The sequence below is a fragment of the Thunnus thynnus genome, chromosome 14 (genome assembly GCF_963924715.1).
Source record: "Thunnus thynnus chromosome 14, fThuThy2.1, whole genome shotgun sequence".
In the NCBI taxonomy this organism is placed as follows: Eukaryota; Metazoa; Chordata; class Actinopteri; order Scombriformes; family Scombridae; genus Thunnus; species Thunnus thynnus.
Genome location: NC_089530.1, coordinates 968273 through 990933, shown reverse-complemented (window position 1 = coordinate 990933; position 22661 = coordinate 968273). Strand labels below are relative to the sequence as shown.

General features: G+C 38.9%; 1 protein-coding gene across 1 annotated transcript in view; it reads right to left on the bottom strand.

Moving 5' to 3' along the window:
- Positions 1-20444, bottom strand: part of LOC137196572 (heterogeneous nuclear ribonucleoprotein L-like) — a 62028-nt gene extending 41584 nt beyond the window's left edge. Inside the window, exon 1 of the mRNA XM_067609257.1 lies at positions 19957-20444. Coding sequence (XP_067465358.1) covers positions 19957-20184 — 228 coding nt within the window. The 5' untranslated portion in view covers positions 20185-20444. The remainder of the gene's footprint in view (positions 1-19956) is intronic.
- Between the last annotated feature and the right edge of the window lie 2217 nt (positions 20445-22661).

The window sequence follows — 22661 nt, the reverse complement described above, 5'->3', positions numbered from 1 at the left end:
TCTGCTTATCTCATTCTCTTTCTATTATCCATCCTTTCCATCTTTCCTCTTTTTGTCCTTCTCTCTCTCATTGACATTCCTCTTATTCTATTTATAGAGGCAGATGGCTCATCTAAATGTTTGGAGAGGACAGGACATGAGACCAACTTTTCCTTCTATTGACCAACCTGCTGGCGTCTCCATTTGAAACATGTAAACATTATTCATGTGCACACATGGCGTGTCCAGTGTGCAGGCTTTTAAAAAGTGGAACACAGCATTTACATTTATAACTCACTGTGTTTAGTCCATTATACACAGCTGTGAATGGAGTACCCTGATACACTGGTGAAACCACTTTCTGGATACAGATTTTTGTAACCTGAATAGGGAACAGTTAAAACATGTCATAATCACAACAAGAAAACATTCTTGGAAATCGGTAAGCTATATTAAATATGTATGCTTTTAACAACTTTCAACAACTTTTGACAACTTAATATTTTGAATTTGATTCAGATATTAAATTGGTTAGAATATTATTATATTTAGTATCTCATGGTTCATACCATAGACTTTACACCAGCAGACTTTTGGCCACCCCTGATATTTTACAGAGTTAAGGAACTGCAACATGCTTGTTGCTTCAAACCAATGTACCAATGAGACATACCATACGTACAGGTACCACATACAGACAGGTGACAAATTAAAGGGAAAACCAATATAAAGTGTCTTAGGTGTTAGACCACCACGTACAGCCAGAACAGCTTCAGTGTGCCTTGGCATTGATTCTACAAGTGTCTGGAACTCTTCTGGAGGTATGAACACCATTCTTCCAAAGATATTCCCTCATTTGGTGTTTTGATGGTGATGGTGGAGAGCGCTGTCCAACATGTCAGTCCAAAATCTCCCATAGGTGTTCAACTGGGTTTAGATCTGGTGACTGCGAAGGCCATAGCATATGATTCACATCATTTTAATTACTCATCAAACCATTCAGTGACCCCTCATGCCCTGTGAATTTGGGCGTTGTCATCCTAGAAGAGTCCACTCCCATCAGGATAGAAATGTTTCATCACAGGATAAAGGTGATGACTCAGAACAACTTTGTATTGATTTGCAGTGACCCTTCCCTCTAAGGGGATGAGTGGACCCAAACCATCCCAGAAAAATACTGCCCACAGCATAACAGAGCCACCAGATCCCCTCACTGTAGGGGTCAAGCATTCAGACCTGGACCAGTTTTTTCCTTTAATTTGTCACCTGTCTGCACATGTCATACAAGAAGGGCTGCATTTGCATTTAAAGAGTAACTTAACACCCCTTGAAAAACTTGTTTTTACTGACCTCGAATGGTTTAATTTCTCTGCTGCAGTGATGTAGAAATGTACTTCTGACACTACAGTAAAACACTTTCAGGGGACTTTCAACGACAGTTTGTTGCGCCATGGAGTATACTTCCCTTGTATCAAGACAATGTTGCCACATCTTTTTCGGAGCGTAGCTAGTACACACTCCTAGCATTGATGTGAAACTGCAACAAGCTTGTTGCATAGATTTAGGATAGTATATCAGCAATGGTCCTGTTGAGTGGAAGAGTCTATTGCACTGCCTGCTATTTAATATTGAGCATGTAGCAATCATTTGTTTTGTAGGAATTATTTCTTCCATCAACTCCAGTTAAATATCACTAATTTCACAACACCTTTCTGTGCATTTTATAAGAAATTGCAATGATCACACAAAGGTATATTATTTTTTTCACCTCTGTGCCTTTTTAATATTGTTTTTACTAAAGTGACTAAGTTGTTCATGTGTTTTCAATGCTAGTGTCTTTATCCGTAAGTTGTGCAACTGAGTAATATAACGTCTTTTTCTCCAACTTCTTCTTTCCTCTAAAATACTTCAGTGTCATGTTCAAAGCCAGAGGTGCAATCTGAAAATACATCTCTCTCTCCTTGTGCTGCACTTGAGCCTGCAGAACACCCATTGAACAGCCGCCATCTTCTCACTATTCTCAGTTTGACATGTAGTCACGCTCTTAGTCATCAGCTCACACACTAATAACACAAATAGACAACACTTTCATTCCCCTGGCTACAGGAATTAAAGTGTCCCTGGTTTGAATTGAGTTAAGAGGTGACTGTGGCTAAGGGGCAGCTGTGGCTCAGGAGGTAGAGCAGGTCATCCACTAATCGGAAGATCAGTGGTTTGATTCCTGGCTCCTCAGTGTCCTTGGGCAAGATACAGAACAACAAATTGAACACCAAATTGCTCCAGATTGCTCCCGCTGTGCCATTTGTGTGGGTATGTGTGAATGCTGATGAGCAGGTTGGCACCTTGCATAGTAGCCATCAGTGCCATCAGTGTATGAATGTGTGTTCGAATGGGTGAATGTTGGCATGCAGTGTAAAGTGCTTTGAGTGGTCAGAAGACTAGGAAGGCACTATATAAGCGCAATTTATTTACCATTTAACAGACAGTCTGGTTTCTCATTCAGAACAAACCAAAAGGCAGAGTTGTTGTGCAATATTTGATGTTGTACTTGGTATTATTAGAGCTTGAAACCAAAACAATATCACACCATTAAGTGTTGACTTAAGGTCAAATTTACCTTTGAGAAGGGTTACAGAACAGTCCCTTTAACCAGAAAGAGGGTTAAATAATGATGCCTAAAAAGTACATTAACTGTGGGTTAATGTATTTATAGACTGGGCCTTCTTCTAACTAATAGTTTGATTTGACTCAAACAATCTTTGATTTTTCACCTTTTTCAAGAGAGTCAAAGGCAACTGGACGTCTCTCATCGAAAAGGCTTCTTCAGTTCTTCACTTCTGGAAATAGTCTACCATGATCTGGGTCCTGTTCTTAATACCTGCTTAACTATGTTATTCAGATCAGAATGTTGACGATTTGACATGATTCTGGATTTTTTGGTTCTTTGAAGCTGTCTTACAATTCATCTGGAACTGTTGTCATAGCAACAAGTCCTTAAGCTCAAACCTGCTAAAGTGCAGCTTATTGACAGTGGGTGGCCCAAACTTGAACTCATTTTCAGATACAAAAGTCTTTCCCAGATTTATAACGAAAGAATGTTGATATAATTATGATTTTAGATAGGAACATGAAGGTTATTGACATAAACGCAACTAAAATACTACTATTTTTACTAGAAGATCAATGGAGCCAGGACATGTGTCCTTTTAATATGACATTTCAATGGGGATCATTTGAACACTAAAACTTGCTTGGACTCACTTTACTAAAACATGTTTATTCAATTAAAACAGTTTTTTAAGATGCTTTATAAGGTTTTAATTTTCGTAGCAACATCACTGGCAGTCTAACCACATTCACTGGTAACATGAGCAGTAACAATGCAGGAACACACATAAAATGAGACTTGAATGTCCATGAATCTAATGTCCCAGTGTATGCTGGGAGGGTTCCGAACACACCTACCTCATGTAACAGCAATCACATGATCAGCACCCAGCCAATTATATGAATAGTGATCATGGTTTCAACTCTCTACTCATTTTGCAGGGATTATTTTAGTCTGATAACAGCATGTGAGCCTGAATTAGTTACACCACATGAAGAACATGGCCCTGTTCGAGACATTTAGCCAGTGATGTTGGTCAGTAAATTACACTTTCATTTCATTATTCTCATACAGGCAGAAGACTATGAGATGCTTCCAAATGAATGCAGTTAACCTTTTTAAAATCAAAAAACTGCATACTCTCACACACTTTTCTCTCTCTGACAGTGAACTTCATCAAGATCATTTATCTTAACTGCTAGTTATGTTTCATATTGCATTTCAGTAGACTGAGGACACCAGTGGATAGTTTGGCACACTGTGTACTGGAGTGAAAATAGGGCCTGATTTTCTATCATTTGATCGAGAATCAGTTTTGAATCAAGAATCTATTCTGATACAAATCGTGACACCAAGAATCGGAATGGGAATCAAATTGAATTGTGAATGTCCCAGCCCTAACATTGTTCATTTAAACAACACTGACTTATTAAAAATTATTACAAGTGCAGTGCAGAGTTCCACAGGGCTCAATTTTAGGACCAAAGTTGTTTGTTTTGTATATTAATGACCTTGGTATGGTGTCAAATTTGTTTAAGTGTGCATTACTTGCAGATGACACCAATCTATCTTGCTCAGGGCAAAATGTTTTGAACCTTGTTGAAAACAAAATGAAAATTGTGGAAAAAAAAATGTTTTGATGTGAATAAATTATCACTGAATCTTCTAAAGACTAAGTTAATTATTTTTGAAAGCTGAAAGGGGAACACTGATGTTGAATATTAATTGATAAAACAGAAATAGAAAGGGGTTATTATTGACAATAATCTGTGTTGGAAATCACATATACATTTTGTAAAAACAAAAATATCTAAATCAATTGCTTTCCTTTATAAAGCAAAGGAAGTGCTAAAGGAAAAAGGATTGCACATTTTGTATAGGGTAGGGCTGTAGTCTCCTGGTCAACTGGTCGATTAGTTGGTCAATATGATCTCATCCGACCAAATTCTCATTGGTCCAATAATCGCCGTGTTACTTTCATAAGGAGAAAAGTGCTACATAAATAGCCTTCCAGGATTAATCCATTATTTTCTGCGGCGGGAGGAACAGACTAACAAATTACCTGTGAAAACGGGGGTATGTTTTCACAACTTTGAACTCGCCCAACCTAATGGTACACAACGTTTACTGAACGTTTACTGAACGATCACTGAATCAGTGCTTCTCCTATAATTATAACAACGAGAACCCCCGCCAGGCCAAAAAAATAATTTTTAATGCCAAAAATACTGCCAGAAATCAACCACGTTTGGGAGCCTCTGTGCAGCGCTGTTCTGATATGTGAGTGTCGTTGCCTGGGAAACTATTGGTAGCGTAGCTCCGTTAAGGAATACGGCATTGCGTAATACGTGTATGTAGCTGGTGGGAAAGAGCAAGTGGCAGAAAAGTGACGGTGAACATGAGCAGAGCAGAGGAAAAGGTTAGCAGTAAGTTGTCAGTCTGGCAGTAAATGTACAGTACAGACTACAGTGTAACAGTTAATAAATGCTGCAGCTTCTCAAGACCAAGAAAAGTCACGTCTGCTATTTCCCCAAGTGCTGGAAAAGTGAAGAGGTTAGCTCCAAAGTTAGCAACAATGGGTTAGCCTAATCTCAAGATGTTAAACAGAGAAATAGAGAACAGAGAAATGTGTGGCTGCTGACTTAACTCTCATAACAATTTTTAATTGTGTTAAATGATTTGATTTCAAAGGAAAGGGTACTTTCACTATAGCTTTTCCATACATTAGTCCATGCAATATCATTCTCTTTCACATCAATAACTCATTTTCAGATACAAATTTCTCAATCTTTCGATTTATAATAAAAGAATGTTCTTCAAATGTAGCTTAGCTAATCCAGGCTCACAAGCCTTAACTCTCATCCAGCTAACTGGCTTCTTTGAAAGCAGTGTGAGGACTGATTTATCTTCAACAACAGTGCACTTATTTATTTACGTATTTTGAAATAAAGCCAACATCTGAGAGTTGAAACTATAAGTCATCAGCACTATAATTGGCTGAGTGCTTATCACATGATTGCACTTATATGACGTAGGTGTGAAGGGGGACCTCAACACATGTACTAGAGTACTAGAGTAATAAACATTTTATTCTTTGTTATTGTGTTTTGCACCACTGTTTCCACACTATTTATACATTATTTATTATTTTATCCTCCATTATTTATACAAGTGGTTATTATGAGTGAATGCAGTTACACTGCCAGTTATGTTGTGTGCACTACTGGTCAGGTTCTTGCTAATGTGAGAAGATTTAATTGCACAGTCAATTTTCATTTTCAGTAAAGTGAGATCAACAGTCAATCTGTGATTTAGTTTAATTTACACAGAATTACATTAACTCCAATTTAGAATTAATTTATATAATCTGCAAGTGCAAGTTCATTTCATATTCCCATTATAATGGTATTAAAGAATTTGTGGTTGCATAAGTTTGATAACTGTTAGAAACTTGACATGACATATGGCATGTTTCTTGTGTACCAGGTATTTAACTCTTGAAGTTCAGGTTTTCATGTAAAATCATGATTATAGCAACAGTTTTCATCATTTGCATCTGCAAATGAGTTCATACATGGGATAAGAACTTTTACAACAACTCCAGATAAATTTTAAGACATTTCAGTTTTTCCCCTATAATTATACAGGCCTGGCGGGCCACCAGGCCAACAAGAACCCCCGCCAGGCCAAAAAAATATTTTTTAATGCCAAAATTAAGGACAAATATCCATTCATTTGGGAGCCTCTGTGCAGTGCTGTTTGGAAACGTGAGTCAACCTCTGTGTTTGCCTAGGAACTCTTGGTAGAGTAGCTCCTTTTAAGGAATAGGGCAGTGCGTAATATGTGCATATCGAGTGAGTGAGTAGTTGAGTGAGAGAGCGGACAGTAAATGTACAGTATAGACCACAATGTGTCAGTTAATAAATGCTGCAGCTTCTCAAGACCAAGAAAAGTCACATCTGTTGTTTCCCCAACTGCTGGAAAATTGAAAGGGGTTAGCCCCAAAATTAGCAACAATGGGTTAGCCTAACCTGCAAACATTAGACAGAACGGAAAAATGTGTGGATGCTGCAATTTCAGTACTGACATAGTTAATATACATTTATGAATACATTTATGCATCACAGTGAGCAGCAACACTCACTTTTGACAAATTCATTACTAGCTAAGTAAGAACTTGGTAGTTAAAATTTGTAGCATGGGAACTTGTCATCTTGTTTTGACATGTAATTGCAGTTTTGAGCTCTTCATTGTGATTTTAAAGATGCCAGCACACACTGGTGATCTGACAAACACACAACTAGATACAAATCCTCAGGCACCATGTGCACCAAACACACCACTCTCACACTGATTTCATTAACAGTGTCCCTCTCATACTGCCTCATGACCACTCAAGAAGTTACTGAAGCCCCTCCCTGTCTATTGTTATCCCTCATGAAAAAAGTTTGCCTCTTCATACAAATATCATGAAATTTGAATCGCTGACTATTTGCCCTGCCTTTCAACTGAAACTGAGGTTTTATTTCAGAAAACCAGGCTTATTTTCATTTGACTTGTCTGTGTTCTATAGGGATGTATTATGCATGAATGGATCTACTTAGTGCCTTTACACTTCAGATGATGTTCACGTGCATTTAGACTTCAGTAATTGCAAAGCCCTCAGTCAACACTATACTTTATTTGCTCCATGTCAACTTCAGACTGGCTGCCACCACAACAAAAAAATATTTCAGTTTCTCATTATTACTAGAAAACCGTTTTGTTATAACAAGAAAACTTTCTTGTTAGTTATAATGTGATACTCTCTCATTAAAATGAGATCATTTTTCTCATTTAACAAGAAAAACAACTTGTTATATTATTCAAGTCATGCAGTACATCGCTGCTCTTTATGTGTTGCTGACTTCTTCTCTGGTATTCAAAAGGAACTCATGAGAAATGAGTCATTATTATTAGTCAAAACTACAACTGGAACTGATAAAATGCACAGACTGACACGAGCACTGCAAAGTTCTGTTTAAACTGCTTTTCCCTTTGTTTGGGGAAAACCCATGTAATTTATTTGCTGATGCCATGTTACTATTGCTACATACGCTGTTTATACAGATCACTTCTTTGACAGTTCATGTCCAGAAGGTGGATTTATTAGTAGTTTAGATTTTGAATTCTAAAATCCTGTGGTTGGTCTGTTTTGCTTTGGTCGGTTTGTCACAGTAAAGGCTGCTATTATGACAAAACGTTATCGTTATAACACATTTTCTTGTTTAAACAAAAATGTTTTCTCATTATAAAATGATACTTTTTATTATAACCAGAAAGTTTTCTTGTTATATAGACAAACTGAGCAAATCTTTTTTGTCATGATGGCATATATACACTGCCGTAGTCATCCAAATATTTTACTTCAAAGTAAAAACACACAAGATAATTCCAGTCAATGCTTAAGCCAATCTTACCTGGCTGCCAGTGGAATTGTGCAAATTAGACTTAATTAGGCTTTCTACAGATATTTGTGTAATTTCTCTATATAGGATTATTTTTATACATTATCTCATGCTGTAGAGTCATAGTGACTCAACATCAGTGACTATTTCAGTGACTAAAAGTCTATTTTAGCACTGCTGAAAGAGTTTTCCACCATCTCATGTCTCTTTCTCTCCCTCTCTCCATCTCTGTCTGTCAAAAACACATGCCACTCTGCAGAAAACATGCAAACCTCTCCACGTAGACCTGATACTGACAGCCAGGAAAGGTTATACTACTGTAAGTAGAGTTAAAATAACACATTTTTTGAGACAAAAATCTGCAATAGTAACAATCTTTCCATGATTGGCAGATCTCTATTTGTGTTCTCTCACAACCACCAGTGACAGAACACCTTCTTTTTTTTTTTAAGATTATTGTTGTGACTTCTATTTCTACAATTAGTCACTATATGCTGTAAAAGTTCCAACACGCAGGCACTCACATTTGTTAATCTTCTTTTTGTAGTGTCTTGTAGTGGCTCGTTCCAAACAAACAAAAAAACTCAAATACATTCATAAATAAAACAGGCCTTTACAAGCAAAATTAAATCAAAAAGGAGCAAAACTCAAATAAAAGATTCTTGTCTTTAAACACTCCTTTTTTTACATTTGTTTCTTTTATATTCCACTATAGTTATAGTTTGTTGCAGTTGCTTGTGGTTGAGAACTATTGCTCGACGGCATCTTCGAGCTACTGCCTGCACCTGATTCTACTAATTCACCAGGGCAGCGCAAGCCATTTGCTCCTTTTTTCTTTTTGCCAACCTTTCACCTATAGGTGTCATTGCTTTCTTAAAAACAAAACTGCTTCTTACTATTATTTTCTTGTCATTTTTGCCTTTAATGGATAGAGGATTGTGAAGTGGCAAAGAGAAACAAGGGGAGAGAGATGGGTACGACATGCAACAAAGATCACTGTCTGGGACTTTATATTCACATAAATATACAAATGTCAAGTAGATGGTAATCTGCATGAGAAATAAATGAAAGAAAAGAAAGAAAAAGAAAAAAATCGGTTATAATAATCATCTGCTTATAGTGATCAATTTGACCCAGACAGACATAAGCGGTTTCCACTGCAGCACCAACACAGCCCCCTGCACTGCTTTAATGCAGGAATCCCTGCTTCAACAAACCTGACAAGCCCTCTATGACAGGCCTCAGCTGTAGGGCTCTCTGATGTAAGTATCCAGTAACTGTTAAAAACATCATTAGATACTTGATGTATGTTTTTCTCATACCCATTTAGTTCAATTTCTTTTGCTCTGTTTGTTCGGGGTTTTTTTTGTGATCTTGTGTTTAAATTGTAAACTCGTCACACTTGTTAAAGAGAAGAGCCTAGCCTCAGTGTATCTTTCCGACTGTAAATAATGTTTGAATGAATGAACATCTCTAAGTAGCCCATCTGTCTTCTTAATCACCCTCTAATGATCAGATGACGTGTGTGTAACTGTGTATGTGCATGCATGACTGAGTGTGTGGAAACTAGAATACATGTATGTAATGCTGATTACACGGCAAGGTGATATCACCTTCACTCAGGACCTTGTGTGTGTGTGTGTGTGTGTGTGTGAGAGAGAGAGAGAGGGAGAGAGAGAGAGAGAAAGAGAGAGAATTAATGTGCTATTCTAGTACTCCTGAATCCTGTAATGGTGAGACAGTGAGAAAGGAAACACAGTGAACTAGCACTGTGGTTGACAGTGATAGCCACGTGTATATGTTACATCTCTCTGCTGGAGCCAAAAAACTCCTCACTTCTCTATTTACACTGTTGGTTTATTTATCTGTGCACAGAGCTGCAAGTGCAACACACATTTATCTCTGTTCCCCCCCTTACATGAACCCAAACACACATACAGACCCCCTAAAAACACACACACACACACAGCAGAGCATATATCTCTTTAACAACATCTGGTGTAAAGGTTTCAGGTGGTGCAGACGTGAAGTGTTTAGTCTAAGGAGTTCAGTTCTTCATAACGCATGCTGAAAAGTTGTAATACTTTATCTGGAAAGTCTAATAGAGAGTAGGGCTGCACAATTCTGGTGAAATCGCAATTTTCTCCTACAATTCTTAGGGACACCATTTTTTAAATATATATATATATATATTTGGTCATAATTTGTGATTTGAACATAACATAGAAAGACCTGTACAGTGACAATTTGATAATGATAGCAATTAAAACAATACATTTATACAAGTGAATAATTTTATGATTGTTATTTACACTGTCAGATCAGATTCTGGTTATCTACTGTACAGTAACTATTTACTACCCTTAAAAAGACTGTAGATGATCAAAGTTCAGATTTATCATACTTTTTTAAATGTAACCTTTTATTTAACCAGGTAGTCTCTTGAGATACATTATCTCTTTTACAATGAAGACATGGCCAAAGTGGCAGTGTACAATAGGTGTCAAAAAGTTACATGAAAAACACATGAATTTACAAACAGAGCAGACTCTAGAGATACTGAGGATTATTTTTTGTCTGCTTGTCTGCTTTTTGGACAGAATGTGCATGTTTTCTGGTGAAAGTCATACATTTGTATTTTTGTACCATTACATAAGGTGTTTGTATTGTTCATGTTTCGCTCTCTCTCTTACTATAAGTTTTAGCGTGCAGATTAGAAATCAAACTGAAGAGAATTGATATAACCCCTCTGTAACGAGGTTCTGAATAGAGCAGACTTTGGTTAGCTACCATATTAGAGTTTCTGATGAAACCAGAGCAGAAAGCTAAAATACATGATCCTGCTGACTTACCCTAAATTATATTACCCTTGTTGTCTGTGGAAGTTTGACTGGTGTTTTCACTGGACTGAGCTGTGGTCCTGAATCCACCCTGCATGCTCTGCTCCTCCTCTCTGGCGGTAGTCTACAGGGCCACTGCTGTAAAAACAGCACTATTTCAAGCATTTGGATAGTATCCAAGACTTCTATTTTGCAGGATCTATACTTCTCTGAGCTTTTCAGCCCTGCCTTATGTTTTTAGCTTTGTTATTCATGTAAAACAAATCAGCAATAGTCTTCTGCTAGCTGGGTGAGTGATTAAACAATGTTAAAAGATACCCCCACAGAATCAGTAAAGACTGAGAGGGAGACAGACGTGAGGAAGAAAACAGACGAACCATAGTGGGATGCTCTCTCTCTCTGATGATCTTTTAAATTTTTTGCCCAGTTGAATGGAAACTAGCCAAATTTGTGTAGTGGCCCACCAAACGTCCCAGTACTCCTGATGGCCATTTCATTGTTGCAGTCTACAGACTCAGACTGCTCATGATAAAGTCATAGTGATATAATCAGACTGTCACGTTCATGTATGATTCCATAGTTCAGCCTGATTATAAATCTGCTGTGGCCTCAAAATAATAATGATAATTTTTTACATTTCTGCCTCCACTGCTGCTTGACACCAAAGGTTAGTGTCTAACATTAGGGCAGGTAGCACAACATGAAGAACAGTTGTGAGTGGTCAGTGAGTAGCGTTTGACTAGCAAAGCATTTATCTTCTGCAGTTGTGACTAGAACCATATCTTTAGACAATTAGAAAAAAATAACAATAACATAAAACAATTTAATGTTATTCCTGTAAATGACACTGGGTAGAATTTTATGAAATCTCAATCTAGTTTCCCTCCCTGGGCTTCATCCTCCCATCCCGCCGACATCAGGTGCCATGGTTTCAACTGTTATCTGTTTTCACAAAGCAGTCCCTTCCAACCACAAGAGAGACAGCATGCCAATGTGACGACATGCGGAAAGTCATGAGAGAAGTTGGTTGTCAGATGGACCGCTTTGTGGGAAAAAGAACTGTGGCTACACAACTGTCCGAAAGAACATTACGCAACAGAAAAACCACAAGTATGTTGACATGTCAACTTCTTAGTTTGTCTTTGTGAATGTCTATGATGTTAACAGTCATATTCTAAGTATGCACAATATCATTGTTGAAAGAAAACACTCCTGTTACACTCATTGAACCTCACGCTGATGTTACTGCTGTGGTGAGAACCTAGAACCTATTCATTAGTCACTGAACAGACAGTAAGTTACACAGGTTATGGGTTCATTTTAGACTAGAGAATGTCATGGGTGGTGTACGAAATCCTGCAAATTTAAGTAATTTTTAACAAGTCTGTTCTACTTACATAGCTCCATCTGTCTTACACATATTAATGCTGAAAATAAGGAACTTGCTTGCTATACTTTTTGCACATATGTTTTCAAGGTTCTCAAGCTACAGTAGCCACTAGGAGTGTTGCTATGGGCAACACCACATCCTAGCTTCTTCCACTCTGTTCTTCAACTCCACATAAGCGGAAAACTGTTCCACCTGATGGCCCACCAGCAAAGCCTTCTCTCTTGGAGTTTCTCTCTTTTCAGGAACCTGAAACACATTCCATCTATGCAGATCCTGATGACTCCACCTATCTCCCCAGCATGACACCTCCAGTGAGCAGTAAGTTAACTTTGCTTGTTGTAGATATTTGTTAATCAGAGATCATAGGAACAATCTATTTCTCAATATTATTTGTTTTGATGCATTTACATTCTAATGTGAGAATGACCAAGACACTGCAGGACATGGCAAAGTACTTGGTCTATGATGACTGCCTACTTGAACTTTTTAAAATCTGCCCCACCTGCTCAAGAGTCTGCAAGGTAGACACATTTGTAAAAGGGACATTCCTTTCTGTGACCCAGAAGTGCCTGCACCAGAGTTGCTTATACACCAGAGAATGGAAGAGTCAACCACTTCTGGGCAGCTCTCCAGCAGGGAATCTGCAACTATCAGCCGCTGTCTATTACACAGGCTCTTCTTTCGTCCAGACTAACAAGGTTTGTAAATATAATGACATAATCTAAAAAAGTGTGTCTTCTCCCACAGCATAAAATCTTACTTTACTCGCATTTTCATTTCTAGGTCCAGTGCATCCCACAGTGCTACAGTGGGATGTAGAGCATGCTATAAACACTGTTACAGACGTACTTTCTCATGTTATTGCAATGCACGTAAGAACCATCACCAGAATGACACATCTAAATCATATGCATAATTAGCCTTCCGTGCTGCATAAATGGCAACAACACCAGCTTGAGGGACTGAAACAGAGAGAAACTGCATCTCTTGGTGGTGATACGAGAGCTGATAGTCCAGAACACTGTGTGAAATATGGCTCATACTCCATGATGGATCTCAGCACAAACAAAATTGTTACAATAAACAACTTTCTTAATTGTGTCAGTGCAATTATGTCGCTGAGGACCAGGTTGTGTCCAAGTATTTATCATTTATTACAATAAAAAACCTTGCAACAGGGAAACTGTTGTGACATTTGGAGCAATTGAATTTTTGAGTTTTGAAGTCTGTACTTAAAAGACATTTTATGTCTGTTTATGATCCACAGAGCAATGACGTGGGAAACAGTGTCTGCATGGAAAAGAAAGGGCTGATCCAGAGTCTGGAATTTCTTCAAAGTTCTGGTGTCAAAGTGGTTTCCCTGGTAGCGGACCCATACACCCAGGTTCAAAAGTTTATCCGGGAACAGAAACCAGATATTGACCACTTTTATGATATGTGGCATTTATGTAAAGGTAGGATCATTTGGAAAATGTCGTTTATTGATTATTTGTAGCACGGCTAATCCTGTGCAACATTAACACCCCATTTGTAAAAAAATATATTTAATCTTTTAATACTGTTCTCAGCACTCAACCAGAAGATGGATGCAATCTCCAAGGAGAAGAACTGCAAGGAGTTAAAACAGTGGCAAAAGAGCATCACAAATCACCTCTACTGATCAGCATCTGGTTCATCCAATGGAGAGGAAACAGTGGCAAAGTGGACATCTCTTCTCAACATTTAATTAGAATCCTGTAATATACTTCTAACTGCTATGCACTCTTCATCTTTTGTGTATTTGTTCTCTAATGACAAAGGCCACCTACAAGCTGGAGAAGATTCTAATGAACAAGCGTGTTCTTGGTGATGTGAAAAAGCTGAGCCCTCTCTTCCAAACATCTGCTTTGGAGGAGTCTGATTCTGCGATTTATGCCGAAAAATGTGGCATCCTCATACCTAGGGATGCTCTGCGGGTTAATTGTATAGTAATCACGTTATCAGTATTGTGTAGGAAATAACATACAACGCATTCAACTCACGATTAGACCATGGAGACTGGGTATTCGTTTTTGTGGCAATATTAAAAAGTCATATTGGAGTGTGTGTTTTACAATATTGTGTAGTAACAGGGCTCCAGAGTGCTACCATTACACTTGCATATTATGTCATGCATATGACTTAAGTATGTGTGTCAAAATTATGAGTGCCGCTGCTAAAATTTCACACGTGAATATCAATGGGCTACTAATGATTTCCACTCACACACTGTGCAAGAACGATAACACCCTACATTATTGTGGAACTGTGTTGAGTCATCCTCCCTCTCTTCATCCTTCAAAAGACATATTTATTGTTGCTTTACGCAGACTTTAGACACAAATGCCCTCTCCACAGTCATCGGCTGTTAAAGGTGATCTGTGCAAGTGTTGTTTGTTGGTTTTCAGGGTATGGTTTCATCAACCATGGCAGTAATGAATATGTGGCATCCCCCAACATCACCACTGCCACATCTACCCCTGCAAACCTCTCTGTGATATTAGGGAACAGTGTACCACTCTGACCCCTCTCGTACAAGGATGAATTGCCGAACACTCAGCATGGTGTCATGGACTTTGCCCGGCCAACCCACATTGATGTCCCAGAACCGAAATCAATGGTCTACCACATTTTGCAGGACGACAGAATAGAAACCTTTACAGTTATAGTAGTCTGCAGGGCTGTCAGGTGGAGCTAAAATCCCAATATGATTCCCATCTATAGCCCCACTACATTGCGGGAAACCCCACCGGTCTCGGAAACCTTGAATAATAACCTTGATTTCATGTTCAGAGGGTGTTCTGAGGGAAAGTAAATTCTTCACAATTACAGAGACTACATGATTGGCTGTAGTGACTGCAGTGGACTGGCCAATCCCAAATAAATGGGAGATGGTTCTGAACTCAACATTTGTGGCCAGTCTTCAGACACATATCACCACATATTGCACCACAGGCACCAGTTTCCTGAATGTGGTTGTCTCTCTTTGAAGGTGTGGCCAGAGGTTGTTACACAACTGCAAGAATGTGGTATTTCTCACCCTAAAATTTATCTTGCATTCATAATCTGTCCAGCTGGTGACAACATGCTCCCACCACATCTCTGCTGAATCCAGATGCTCCTGAGGCAGAATGGAGAAGTAAAATTAACTGTAAGTTAAATGATGCATAGACTATTACCTTACAGCTGACAAATTCAGAGGCATTTGGATTTACTCTGTTGTGTAGCTAAAGTATTTTTATGACACTGAAAATCACTGTATTGTATAATCGATCAATCTATAAGGCATGTGAGAGCGCCATGTATCACCGCGCCAAAAACAACTCCAAATAAGCCACAAAGTGAGTACAATCATGAAGACAGACTCCATTCTGCTGTGCGAGAGCGCTTTTCTTCAACACAAAAAGTTGCATCATGATGACGTGCTTGGGCAAGGTGAGCGCAGGCCAGCAGGGTACATGAGAAACACTGCACTTGCTACATGACAAATCAAACCACATCTTTCACTTAATCAGCTTTCAGCATACCAAGTCATTCTACAATATTTATCTTGAAGTTCACAAGTAATTTCATCAGGGTTTCACTTCTCTTTTCATCTCCTTTTCAGCTTATTTACGTTACTTCTAGCTTTAATAGGGCTCACCTTGACTGATACAGGGGATGTTAAAATGATTGATGAAAGTGGTGACAGATGATGAAAATCTAATTTAATCAAATCATCACTGAACTTACTCATCATCACTTATCAAATCTCTTAAGATACATCACTCAAGTTTTCAATTCATGTCAATAACTGTGACTTCCTTTTTTACCACATTTGCCGGTTCTATCTACACTGGCCTATTTCTAACCCTGACCTCAGATCAGTGATACTGACACTCAACAGTTATAGATGGAGATTCACACACTTTTAGAAAACACATGAAAAATAAATACGTTTTAAAGCACACAGTGAAAAGATGTAACCTATAGACCTCTACAACTCATTTTGACAAGATGCAGAGTAAAGAAGTTTTTTACTGTAAATTGGCAAGGTGTATGCTCTGGGTTTTAGAGCACATGTCTGTACATGATGACACTTTCCACACATAAACATGGCCCTCTGTAAACTGTAAGTAAGAAAGAGAAAACTCCTCTGAATCACTCCATCACAGTAGGCCCTATTAACTGTATTGACAAATACAAATGTTCTATTTCATGTAACAGAATTGTCTCAAACAAATTGGATAGTGCTTCATAATGCTGCTGACAGTGGAGACGGTGAGAGGGAGGCTGTAAACTGACTTTACTTTAGATTATGCAGAGCAGGTCATGCTGACCAGTCCAACAGCTTACAATCAGAATATCTGGCACTTCCTGCCGTCAGTAAGTGCTGATATGAGTGATATCCTTACCTTCCAACTGCTGCCTGTCAGTGATCAGTGGATCAGCTCAGGTTATACTGCTGGGCCAGTGAGATAAACACATTTCACTAGAGGTGCAACATACCACAAAACTCACGGTTCAGATCGTATCACAGTTTCACAGTTTCGGATCATTTTTCAGATCAGCAAAAAAGAAAAAGGTGGGAGACAAAAATAACTTTGCTTTCTATTTATTCTATAAAACACTTCAAGCAAGGAACTTTTGCCCATGGTCTTAAATGAAAACAACATTCAAGATGTGCAATGTTTAAATAAAATCTTAAAATATATAAAATATTCAATACTCAATTGTTAAATTAAAGTGCAATATGAGGCATGATACCTTCTTCCTTTAAACATGGTAGTGAATGAAAAAATAGCCTGTGTCCAAATCATCAAAACGAACTACAAACATGAACACACGTCTTGTCCTGCAGTTTAGCTTGTTAAACGAGCCACCAAACAATTCACCAGGGAAAAGTGCACCGCTAACGTCAGTATGCAGCTAGATAGCTAACGAGCTGCTCAGCTGCAGCACGTTAAACATACCTGCAAATGTCACTTCAGACCCATTAGATGCTGGTTTGGTCATTGCTCTTCTAAATTCAAATGTTAGTGACACGCTGTCTGTCCATGACTTGTAGCTACAGTAGTTTGCTTACTTTGTCTCCACTGAGACATTCAATTTTGCAATTAATCCGCAGTTCACATGCGTGCTGAACTGTGGGGGCGATCCGTACAGATCAGTTGCGTCTTTACAGGGTTACTGTTGCTCCACCATGTTCAACAAGACAGGTGAGCTGCTTTACAGCTGTCATGTGTTAACAATGCAGGTGAGTTAGCCTGTTACACAAGTACTGGTTACGATCACACCTCTGGCAACAAAGCTAAATACAATACTTACAAGACTACTTTTAAAAATGAAAGATATATGGGGCAGCCTGAGAGAAAGCATCTTCATCATGCATTACATAAAGACAACAGGTAATATAGAGGGCATTTAACTTACATGTGGCCTGCAGCATATGCACTGTGAGTGATCACTCTACCAACCCTGAACGCATTATACAGAAAGAAATAAAGCATTCTGGGCAGTTGCTAGGGATTTAGTAGGATGTATTAGTTTTTATAGTGACTCTGTGTGCTGCTACGGAGTACTGTACTTACAGGGTGCTAGAACGTACTATGTTTTTGTTGTAGTTAAAGGGGTACTACTGTTAGTGTTAGTAGTGGTAACAGCAGAAGTATGACTAGACAAAGATAGAGAGCTGTATGTATCTGGGGCTGTGGTTAAGTGTGTAAGAATATCAAAGTGGTTGTAGCATATGCTTTACCACAGCAAAAAGATAAACATCGAGCCTCCTCTATGAGCCCCACGTTTTCATGTATCCTATGTGTATGTGGTACCAAAACTGTGGAGGGAGTAGTGCATCTAGAAAATGTATGCATGATAGTAAATCATTTGTTGTGATTTGCTCAGCGACCGCACCAATTAACATTCATAGATGCACTATTAAATGTACTCTCACGCCCTCCATAACAAAGCCAGAACATGTTTCAGAATTTTAAAAAGGAGAGGTCTTCCAGCTAATGAAGAGACCAAACAAAAAGTGCATTACATCTGTGTCAAATCCAAAACAGCCTATGTACTGTACCATCTATAAGGCTGTCCTCCCACCCACAGTATGTAAGCACTACAGATTCTATTGTTTGAGCCCCTGACTGTAAAGAAGGCTCTGCGTGTCCATTTTTATTGTAAAGCTCTGTTATAAATAGCATCACCCTGAATAGAAGGTCAAAATTCACAACTGCAGTCTATTGCAGTTTTGATGACTAGTGTGCTGTTCACTGAAATACACACAGAGCAAAATATTTTTTTAATTTCTGTTTATTTTACATAAGAAAATGTCACTTCCTGTGCAGACCAGTTATATGATTGTGCACCAGTGTATTATCCATTTAACCAGTCCAGACTAGCAATGTGCTTGCTGTAGATTTGTCCACAACACTCACCTGTGTCAGAGAGCAATGGTAACTCATGTGATGAGAGCGTTTGTAGAACTGCATTAATCACTTAATCATTTTGAGTCATTTTTAATTAGAAATTTAATTCTCTGATAACAGCTTATCAAATGTGATTTTCTGTTTCTTTAGTCCTCTATGACAGTAAATTGAATATCTTTGGGTTCTGGACTGTTGGTTTGGAAAAAACAAGATATGTGAGGATGTCACCTTGGACTTTGGGAAACAGTGATCAACCTTTTTAACCATTTTCTGACATTTTTATGGACCAAAGAACTAGTAAATTAAACAAGAAAATAATGAACAGATTATTTGATAATGAAAATAATTGTTACTTGCAGCCCTACTGCACATTAGTTGTTGTGGTCAGCATGCACATAGGAGACAGTGTGTGGATTGGCATGGACACAATGCAAACCCCTTTACTGTAGCGTGAGTATGCACTGTGCAGGTGCATCATGTCATAAAAATATCATTAAAATAATGTAAGATTGGACCTAGAATGGGCAGAATGATAGATATCCAATATTAAAGGCCTGGGTTTGGGATCAGGAAAGAAAACCTGACCAAGACATCCCTTAGGCAAAAAAGAAACAAAAGAAAACATTTTTGACTAACAGCGACTCCAAAGAGGCTCTTTGTTAAGAGGATCACGTCTGTCCGCATTCAGTAACCCACCCATAGCGTTTTGGACCTCAACACAGTTCACAGCTGAGTTTCACACCATCAACAGTTAACTGGGAAGACATTTGGCATCCTACCTACAGTGTAACAAAATCAGGGAGAACATCTTTAACCCCAAATAACTGAGCCAAAACAGAAGAGAAGCATCTCTATATTTGGGTGAAAACAGAAATTTTATAAAAAGAACATAATTATTAGAAAATAATACAACACAATTTCATAGGCTATGATGTAATATACAGCCTTTCTCTCCACATTGTGCAGGTATACTGTAAACTTTATACTTTATAGTGGAATTGTTGTGTAGCAATGTTTAAATGGCATGTCGGGTAATTCATCCCGCTAATGGTTTTAGTTTGAATGTAGAAACTCATATGTAAGCTAGATCTTCAGGGTAGCCATCCTGTGTGAGTGAGCAGTAATGATATGCAGTAAGCTGTAGTGTGACAGGTTGGAGATGCTCACTCAGTGACAGCAGCAGCAAACACACGGGCGCGCGCCCACGCACGCGGACGTCTGTGATGCTGTCCTGCAGGGTAACGTTAGATAATATTTTTATCCTTACCCTCCGTCCTGCTCCGTACTGGCTGGCGCTCCACCGGGCCCGGTTGTCCGCCGCTGACTCTCCATTACCGGGGAGCGAGCTGGAGTCCGAATCTTCCCCCTCCTCCAGCTCCTCTTCCCCCTCCTCTTTCTCCTCCGCCTCTGTCTCCCTCTCCTCCGTTTTCAGCCGCTTTGCCGCCCTTCCGTACTCCCCTTCCTCTCTCTGGCCGGCTCCTTCTACCGTCGACATGCTCGCGGCCGCGGTGAGCCTGTTGGAGAGCGGGACTGTGTCTGGAGCTGCTCACACTGACATGTCCATGGTAGCAGTTCTCTCTTCAAAAAGCACCCTCCCTGTCTCGGTCTGTGTCTCCCGGTGTGTGCAGGCTATCTGTCCCCGTTAGGCGGCTCCACTTTCGGGTTTTGCCTGGCTCTCGATCGCTCTCCAACACCAGTGATTTTCTCCGTGTGGAGGTGTGAGTGGACTGAACGCATCCCGCCCCGTGATGTTTTCTTATTGGTCAGTCTGATCCTGCACATTGGAGACACGGCATGTGATTGGCCAGCGTTGATGCGTCAACAGACAACTCTCCACGCTCTGCAGAGGAGTGCGCAGAGCAGGGAATGGTGGGCTAGATAAAAACAGAGACAGACAGAAAATTGCAGAGAAGTAGAGCTGAACAGTTAATCGAAATTTTATCGAAATCGCAATATGGCCTACTGCAATTTTCAAATCGTAGGAGGCGCAATATTTGTGAAAGGCGAAATGTGTGTCACAAAAACATTTTAAATTAGGTACTTTGCTGCAAAGATATTCTGGCCTACACATCATGTTCTACAGACTTAAGAAAACATCTCTGTTTGGTACAGATCCCCGCAAAAAAAATCACTCAATAATCATTTTAATGTTTTTCAATGAAAATTGGAATAAAATTATTATTCCCTCTAATTTTGCAAATTATATCACAATTGCTGAATCAGTCAAAATAATCGCAATTAGATATTTTTTTCAAAATTGTTCTGCTCTACAGAGAAGGAAAGAAGACAGAGAGAGATAGAGAGACAGTGTCTGTATGAGCGTGTTTTGCTGCATCTGTGCCTATTTTCTCTATCATCCATCATGTCTGTCTTAATTTCTCACCAGAAATCTTTAGGCTTTACTAAAGGCACTATCCTTGCTGACAGCTCTTTGGACATTGCTGTAACTAGGCTAGAACATCCCCCCAAACAGGTCAAGGCAAATGTATAGAGAACAATAATTGTTTTTTCTCTTTTGTCGCAGGAACATTTTTTAAAGGGGGTACAGTACTTCAGCCATTTTCTATTGAAAGTCCTTAAATTTGTGGGACTTGAGAGGGACAGATTTTTAAGAAGTGAAAATTGAGCAGCAGAGGCTGAGATAGCGTGTCTTTTACTTTCTATGTGGATCAATCTCAAAAAACGCTGGATCCTTCATTTCCCATAATGCAAACCAATAGCATCTTTTTGTTAGACCCAAAATGCAAATTGCCTCTTCGAAGATGAAAGACTTTTTCTTTTGTAGGGTCTTTCTGCTGCTGTCTAACCACCATTTTACAATTTATTTTATATAACATGACGCAACAGAATAGAGTACAACAGAATATAACATTCAACACACAGACTACATATATAATAACACACATATGTCCATATCCTTCTTCCTAAATCAAATAATATATTCTGTATGTCAAGCACCACAACTTTCTCTTGTTATTAATTATATTAGTCTTTATATGTGCCCACAATTCATTTGATCCTGTATGATTTTATTGGAATTGGAGCACACTGCCCAGTGTTTGTTGTATTGTCACTGACCTGCAGAGAATGTGTGAAACAGCTTAATGAACAACTGAATAGAATGGTCATTTCATTTTCAAGTTTATTCTTAAAATGAATGTGACATTGGGGAGTGAGTCAGGAGCTGATGAACAGAGTAACACAACAAGGAACACTATATTGTTTGCTCTCCCATCTCCTGTGAGAGAGACTGTCTCTAGAGAGAGGTTAACTCCCTGTTAAAGCCAGAAGCCAGAGCTGAGCTCCAGCTGGATCCATCCCATTTACACCTGATTACACTGTGACATCCAGAGGATGTCCTTCTATTTAAGGACACCTCCAGAGCAGACACATGGGAGCTCATCTTTCTCTTCTCCCATGTCAGTATTCCCAGGGACATGCTGACAGATGAAGGTATCCTTTCATACAGTAGCTGGTTGATGAGCTGGTAAATTAAAAAAGCTGCATACATAAATGTACCACCTATAGTCAGACAGCTGGTGGTCCAGGAAGTCCCTAAGGCCTCCATTGGCTTTACACCTTCTGACCTGCTGTGTGGCCATTACCCCAAAGACCAAATTAGACATACCACAGGGTACATAAGCCTACAATGTCAGGTGGAAAATGCTCAAAGACTCATCAGAAGATATTTTTTTCATTGCCCACAGGTTTTATGCTCATCAAGTTCTGTTGATGTTGCTACATTAGTGGTGTGGCTCTAGGGATGCCAATGTTGGTGATATCCATTCCCACTAAATATTCCATAGATTGCCATGAAATTTCCCAGAAAATATTCATGGGACAGTGACATTATGTACGTGGCCAATAGCCACGACATGCACAGAAAAGTGAAATCATAAAAATCACTATTTATTGTAAGAGTTTGCTTCTATGTTAGCGTGTATGTTCTGTTACAGCAATGCTGATGAAATT